At 37.1% G+C, this 8,283-nt stretch overlaps 1 protein-coding gene across 1 annotated transcript; it reads right to left on the bottom strand.

Moving 5' to 3' along the window:
- Positions 1 to 6,081: 6,081 nt before the first annotated feature.
- On the bottom strand, positions 6,082 to 6,528 carry KRTAP15-1 (keratin associated protein 15-1). The gene has a single exon (XM_024120060.1). It carries the CDS (start codon positions 6,526 to 6,528, stop codon positions 6,082 to 6,084), a length of 447 nt encoding a protein of 148 aa, XP_023975828.1.
- Positions 6,529 to 8,283: the final 1,755 nt, after the last annotated feature.

Here is an 8,283-nt window from a genome sequence, read left to right as displayed (position 1 = left end):
GAGGGGCCGGCGTACTACAAAAAAAAAAAAAAAAAAAAAAATGAAAGCCCTCAAAATTTAGACTACTGCTTTTAAAAGTAACATAAAAGTGGATGAATTAATGATTGTAATTGTGATAAATACTTTTTATTTTTGTCTACAATGAAACTTTTTAAATGTGGTGATCTTTTTTTCAGCCAGCAATAAAAACCTAACAATATAATTTGGTATTAATGGAGCGACATTGTTCAAAACGTCCTTATACACAAGCATGCTTGAAATTGTCATTAAGAAGAAATATGTGCTGCTTCTGAGATGGAACATTCAGCTCCTTTGAGAGGATTGCTCTGTCTCCAAACTTTTCTCCTGTTCATCAGGAAGAATGACCTGTCTGCAACATAAGATACATGTCAGAAACACCAGGAAATAACAGAGATTTTTGTCGATCAAGACAACTTCTGAGAGACAGAAGATATCAAGGTAGTTTTCTACATTTAATAAATAATTTATAACTAAAGTGCTGTGCTCCCTTAAAAGAAGAGTGACTCAATTGTTAGCACTTTATTAAACGATACTCTGAAAGTAACAAATTATGAAGAAGATACAGTTCTTATCTTGGGGCTTCCTTTCAGGCAACTTGGCAAGAGTTGGATAAAAAGGATATAACCCCTTAACTACAAAATATTTCTAATACCTTTCTGGCCAGAATGATTCCAAATGATAAAATATGAAAAAAAAAGTGAATTGCAAATATATTGCAAAAAAAATGTCGACTAAAACGATCAAATGAAAGTTCTCATTTAAAAATCTGCCCCCCAAAATGCACATTAAATTGAGGTGACAGAATGAAATTCTAAAATTATTACTCAGAAATTTCTATTGATCTCCAGTTTCTTATATAATATAATCTAAATTTGTAACTATGATACCCATGGCCAAATAACCTTTCTAGTTCAAGCTCAAGCTTCTTTTCCACACACAAAGGCAAGGGAGTATCCTCATACATACTCTTTGCCTATTTCACTTGTCCTATTTCCTGTGACTTTAATCTGCCTGTTCAAATGTATTATCTTCTAAGTCCTACCTCGAGCTTTAGTTTTTCTGGGAAATGTCTTCCAATCTTCTTGTCTTGTCTTGTGAGATTATATCAGTCTAACTAAAATTATAGTTAGTTTACAGTATTGTTGATAGCTGTGTGTCAGTTTCATTACATTATTACTTAAACTTGTATTCTCCAGGACCTAGCATAAACCCTGTCATACAGCAGGAACAAATAAATGTTTGTTTAAATAAACTTGTTTTCTTGTGTTTGAAATATGAATCTCTTTGAGTAGATGAAATATTTAGCATGAAATATTTGGTAGAGACAACTGAAGAAGTTCATAGTAAAGTACCCATATGATGAATTGAATTGAGATGTTGAGATACTTAGAGAGTAAAACCTGTGATGTCAGCTTCAAAGCCTCAAATTGAAGAAATGTAGTTTATGATCAACTTCATCACTGCTGGCAGATACTAAAAGAGTTGAAGTCTTTTTTGTGGAGTACACAGAATGAGTCAGACAAATTGAAGAAAGCTCTCAGAATGTCCAAGAGATATTGCAGCAGAGTCTATAAACCAGCAATTGGCCTCAATTGGTCTTGACTATTTGAAACAGAGTGAGAAGATAACTAAGTCTTACTATTACTTTTTGGTCTAGGATGATCAGAATAGGTGTGATCCCAACAGACAGACATTCTAGAGCTGAGAAGCTTGTCACAAACATACCATTTTCTTTTCTCTAATTGCATTTGAGCAGATCATTATAATTGTGATAGTTGTAAACATAATCACAACTGCTATATTTATGTGCAATAGTGGAATAATAATTGCCAAGTAAGTATTCGACATTATTTTAGATTTATGAAGTATAAATATATGTATTGGGTAGTCATCATTCATAACACCTCATTAATCCATGGAATAAAGTATTATTACAATTTTACTGTTCTAGCCCTATCCCAAATGTGGGATAGGTCCAGTGTTCGCAGTTAAGAACTATCCCAAACAGCTCCTTCTCAGAATACCCATCTAAATCAGTGGTTCTAAACAAGGGATAATTTCACTTCCAGGGGACATTTGGTAATATCTGAAGACATACTTGTTTGTCACAACCGGGGTGAAGAGGGGATGGTAGTGGGAAGAGACCAGGGATGCTATTAAACGTCATACAATGCACAAAACAGCCCTATCCTAACAAAATAGTATCCATCCTAAATGTTGATAGCGCCAAAAGTTATGGAAACTGTGAAGAGAATGAATACATGTATACAGTGCAGGAAACAAAGCAGAAAAGTAGAAAATGATAAAAGACGGGCATGACAAAAAAATGGGGGCATGAAAGAAGCAAATATGAGAAATATGATGACAGAAATAGCATAAGTTGAGCAAATAGATTACAAATGATCTTGGAAATAAATTCTCTGAACATTGCCCTCTGCCCTAATAAGTCTCTTGTGCACAGCTGGGTCAGAGTTGTGTTCTTAGCAGAACCACACTAAAGAGGCCAGAGGGCTCATTAGCAGAAAAGAAATTATTTTTGTGAACAAATGTAGACATCTTATTGAGACTTAGTTATTCTAGTGAGTGATCATGAAATTGTGCTAGAAATCTCTCTTACAAATTAGACATAAGAATCTGAGAAAGTGATTATTCAAAAGTATGAAAATAATTTTATAAACTGAGAGGAAGATTGCTTCTAAGTAAAATTTTAATTTACTCTCGCCTTCAGTCTTGTGCAGTAATTTAAACTATATTTTTTGATGAAACAGAAACTGTGAGCCCAGATTTTCTTGAAAACGGAGACTTTGAAGGTTAATTTTATGTGTCAGTTTGGCTAGGCTATGGTGCCCAGTTGTTTGGTCAAATACTAGTCTTGTTCTCGTTGTAAAGGCAGGTTGCAGATGAGTTTGTCGTTTATAATCCGTTGACTTTCAGGAGATTGCTCTCACTAATATGGGCAGGCTCATTCAACCAATTAAGACCTTCAGAGAAGAAGACATTCTGCATATCAGAAGCATGCTGCCAGACTGCTTTCATGAGTAGTGTAGCAAGTGTGTGTGTGTTTCCTTTAGGCTAAGAGGGTTGGCGCCACAGCAAATGGATCCTCGCAGAGGAAAGCTGGGTGGGTGCAGCCCTGGTGGTGAGCAGGAACTGAGGGCGAGGAGAAGTTATGGAAGTGTGTGCTGTCAGGGTGATGGTTCAGTGCAGAGGGTCCCAGGGAGTGGGGTGGGTGGTAAGACGGTGGTTTCTGGAAAACATACCCCCAGAAAAGAGCTAGTATTCAGACATGAGTGATAAGTGGGGGTATTCAATAGCAAAGACAGAACCATAGGTAACACTTAGCACTGGCTAAGTGGAAAGACTTTTGATGTCCCTTTTGAACGTCTCAGAATATCACCAGACAATCTGTTAACTAAGCAAAAGGAAGTGTATTCAAACTTCCTGCAGAAAAGGGAACACCGTTGCATGGAGGCGTTTAGCTGCGTCTCTATAGACAGACATTAGAAGTGAGATCTTGGGCTCAGATGGTTTCAAGGCACAGAATTGATCGGCACTGAGCAAATTTATTAGCTGATAGTTTAGAATTGATGGGCATGGCAAAGAGAGGGTACCAACACGAGTGTCTTGATAAGTTAACTGTTGCTTAATTAGAGAGCTGTTTTTCAGGTCTGCAGACTGTTGTATTCAATACTACAGGGGTTTCCTGCAGCATACAGTGAAATGATTTATTGGTTCAGTCTCATCTTTTCCCAGGAAAAGTTTCCTGAATCAACTAGCTCATGCTGACACAGGTGGTCTAAAGCGGATTGAGACAGATGGGCTCAGCGGTCATTTCCTTTCCTCCCATCCTTTCTCTTTGGCTTGAAGAGGAGAAGCCAGGAGGAGCACATTAATGGAAAACAAGGGAGAGCAAAGCGGGTAAATAAAATGGCTGGGCCCCTCCAAGTCACAGGCGGCCTACGTAATCACATGACAGGCTTGAACCCAGGAAAAAGGGAGGAGCTTTAATAAGGCTGTAAGACTGGTTTTTAATTTATACTGGAGTAAACTTAACTACTAATATGGAATAAAATGTTTCTTAATATCTTAATGTGATCATAGATCTGCACAAGGTATTATTCAGAAATTCAGAGAAGTTAGAGTCTGCAGGTCAAGAGTGAAGTTCCATAGCACGAGAAAAAGGAAACCCTTTCCTAGTTATGCCCTTCTGGGTCCAATCTGTTTAATACATCACTTGCATTTAAAAATCAAAGATGGCCATCCAATAATTCTCAATTGTTTTTCACATTCAGTTGTAAGGTTTGACTTTCACTCAGTGAATCCTATATAGGGTCTAATATAGTAATTAATTTTTTTGATTGATGAAAGTAAAATAAAGTATATTGAACTTAATTCATGGAAAAGTCTGTTTTCAGTTATTATTTTACTATTTGTCATTATTTTGGCTTATTTGAAATCAGAATAAATTTCATGAACATGGAAGCTATGAAAATGTAGCTCTCAGGACTTCCCTGGTGGCACAGTGGTTAAGAATCCGCCTGCCAATGCAGGGGATTCGAGCCCTGGTCCAGGAAGATCCCACATGCCACAGAGCAACTAAGCCCATGCACCACAACTACTGAGCCCACATACCACCTGCCACAACTACTGAAGCCTGTGCACCTAGAGCCTGTGCTCTGCAGTAAGAGAAGCCGCTGCAATGAGAAGCCTGTTCACCACAACGAAGAGCAGTCCCCGCTCGCTGCACCTAGAGAAAGCCCGCGGGCAGCAGCAAAGACCCAACGCAACCAAAAATAAATAAATTTTTTAAAAAATGTAGCTTTCATATCTCCCACTTCAGGGAGCATAACTGACTTACAGTCCCAGCTGCCAGTCTCTGAATCTACCCCCGCGCTTATGCCAAGGTCATGCTGTGCCCTGTTCTTGGCCAGTGACTGAGCTTGGCAGGGATACTCAGGTAGGCCCATCTCTGTGACTTGCGGGTGACTTACCAAAACTTTCTTGGAACTGACTGAAGAAGATTATTCTAATGCAAACTTCCTTCCTTCCTTCCCTCCTGAGTTCAGACCTGCATTGTTGTCTGCTGGATCTCCCAGAATTCTCCAGCAACCTCCCCATTTTCACTGACAGGTATTTTCCCCAATAAATATCTGTCATGTCAAATCCTAGAGAGCAGCTATTTCTCAAAGGACCACAACTAACACATTAGAACAGCAAGATTTATATTTTTATGCAAACTGGTAATTTACACTTACTATTGTCAATAATGAGTTTCGTGTGATATTCTCACCCTTCTTTGAAGTTCCTGTTCTTTGTGTTCCCTTTGAAACATGTTTTTATCACCATTTTGCACTTGCTACATGGCAGTGAGTTAAAATAGTGTGTGTGTGAATTCCGTGAAGGCAGGGAATTTATGTCTTCATTCAGCATAAATGCCTGGTCTAGAACCAGAACACAATAAATATTTTTCAACGAATGCCTACCTAAAATCAAAATTTTCTAAAGCAATTAGATGAACAAATGCACCCATTGAGGGATATAAATCTGTTAAGACGTAAGATATGCCATATATTTAGATTCTTTAAACGTCCTCTTTTCTACCCAGCAAAATATTAATGAAACTTATGAAACAAAGAAAACAACAAGGTGTTTAGCTAATGAAGACAGTTGAAGTTACTGGATGCATTCACTAAATGTACCATATGGATTAAAAAAAAGGAATGTCATAATTCATGTTAGAGAAATAAGTTTATTTTAAATGCCATATCTCTTTGAAATACACTTAAGTGAAAGAATCTTAGGAGGAAAATAAGAATCTTATTAAGATAGTGACAGAAATGATTCAGAGCATTGACATAGGAATGAAAATTCAAGATATATCTCATATGCCTGATTTAGAAAAGGTTACAGGCCAAGGTTACTTTGTTACTTCTGGGAGGACTGTGATAGCGAGTCCTAGTGTTGCAGATGGTTAGTAATCAAAGATGCTGGAGAGGCTGAGTGTTAAAGTTTCATAAAGTGCAGATATAAACATGAGGTAACGGGAGACATTCAGTAAATTTATCCAAAAAAGCGAGAGCTAAAGGCTGGTTGGTAACAAGACAACTGGCAATTCCTGGAAGAAAAGTGAGTTGGGCAGCAGAAGCTGAATCCATACCCCAGAGACTGGAAGCCAGTATTTCCATAACCAAAAGATCCAAGGCCAGTATTTCCAAAACCTAGAGATCCAGTGTAATTTGTTTGGCAGGGACTGTGGAAGATGGTATTTTTTGGATGGAAGTAGGATGTCTGGTAGGATCTGGTCACAGCCCAGGGTGTCTGGAAGCTGATGGGCTTAAAGAAGGTCTCCTGACAACCACCGTGGAGAGAGGAGCCCAGGTGGAAAGTGCTGGGGTGGGGGTAGATTATATTGCTGGGGTAGAAAGAATCATAGGTGGAAACTGGGTACCCCAGGTAACCTCCGAGGGAGAGGGAGGAGAAGTTTCCAGAACTGCAGTTGAAAGACATGTTGTCAGGAGTTTTAAGTTCAACTGAGTTGCAGAGGGAAGTTTGTGAGTGTGAATGTTACCTTCTATATTGGACAGTTATATACTGTACTCTAGCAATGGGTGTAATAGCTTGTGCCCAGTTTAATAAGAACGCTTAATTAGGTTCTAGTCAAAATGAAATGCATTAACCTTCAAAGACCTTTTTTTATGAACGTGGACTTTTAAATGAAAGAATTGCATTAGTTTTTCAAAGTAATTGTTCATGAAGCAAAAATGTTATTGTACTATACTTGTACGTATAAGATTGGTGCTTTATTCATCCCATCCTTAAAGATATTGTATTGAATGGGTAACACAGTGAGAATTTTGTTGTGTTTAAGGCTCTACAAAATACTTTGTAGTCTGGAGGGGACATTTATTTAGTTCAAAGTTTAGCAACCAAAGTGAGTAAAAGAAACCCTCAATATCTGCTCCGTCTCCCAAATCTTGTGTACCTTATGGAAGAAATAACCCACTTACAATCCTCAATTGATACAAACATTAAATGCGTGTTTAACACATTTACATTCTAGTTTTCTTATAGCACAGGTACCCAAGCTGCTCTTGTGTACATGAGTTTTTGATTTAAAAATAAGGGTTCAGTATTTGCAGGAGTGCTTTGAAGATTACATTATAAAAATACTTAAGAAATTTTTGTTCTGAAGTTGACTTGCTTCTTGAAAGAACTCATCAATAAATTTAATTCTCAAAAAAATCTCTATCCCCATAAAGTGTAAGTAATTTTTGGTCATGTTGATGTTACTGAGAAGTAAATGATAAGCAGTATACATTAAAAATGTGCTTTTATTCCCTTAGTTTACACTCATAGAGTGGGATTTTTATTAGAGAAGGTTAAGTGTCTACCCCAGGTAAACTTCAGAGAACGATCAAGTTAGAAAAATTCATAGTTACAGATGATCTTTATAAATTGAACTGAGAGTGGAGGGTATCAAAATGCATGATAATGTGAAAAAGAGAATGAATCATTTTGGGACCTCTGATGTGGTAAATATATCAAATGACGTATATATATTCTGCCTAGAGGACTAGTATAAGTACTTTTCTAGACTCTCCCATAAAGTTCATCATCGCTAACTGTAAATAGAGTAGTGCCTGGTACAGGGGATGGCTTAAGATAACCTGTGGGTATAGGCAAATCTCTTAAGACGTCTGTCTTCAAAAACTGATGTATTGTCCAATGGAAATGAGTTGAGACTCATTCTATGAAGACTTGAAATTACTAAGTGGAAGTTTTGAGGAAAGATTCAGCTAAAAATCTAAAACAAGGTACTTTTGCAGGTAATTGAGATTTCCATCTTGGGGGCACTTATTAGATATCCGCCTAAAAAGGTATTGTAAATGGGATTCCAACATGGTAGAGTACTGAAGGTAATTGCAAAACTCCCTTCCAAACCGTAGATTTTATGAGTCTGAACGTTTTGAGTAGACAAATTGGTCTTCAATCATGTTGCATATACTAGGTAACATAATACATGCTCCATTTCTGTAATAAAAAATTCTTATTTATTAGGCTTCTTAATTATGAATAGAAAAAACATTCTAGTAGATTCCAAACCTTCCTGTTTTATTTGTTAATAAATTATTGAACATCAAAACATCCATATAAATATTTAACTCAGCTAAATTGAATTTGCTTGCTTCAATGTCATCCACTCTTATATAAGCTATTTCTGTGGAAGAATATTCTATGAGATCAGATATTACATAATTTTGA

This window comes from Physeter macrocephalus, chromosome 8 (genome assembly GCF_002837175.3).
Source record: "Physeter macrocephalus isolate SW-GA chromosome 8, ASM283717v5, whole genome shotgun sequence".
In the NCBI taxonomy this organism is placed as follows: Eukaryota; Metazoa; Chordata; class Mammalia; order Artiodactyla; family Physeteridae; genus Physeter; species Physeter macrocephalus.
The sequence above is the reverse complement of the archived record's forward strand: the minus strand, read 5'-3'. Positions and strand labels throughout refer to the sequence as shown.

Excerpts from the sequence above, each read along its gene's own strand:
- KRTAP15-1 (XM_024120060.1), bottom strand. The coding sequence starts at position 6,528 with ATGTCTTTCAACTGCAGTTCTGGAAACTTCTCCTCCCTCTCCCTCGGA.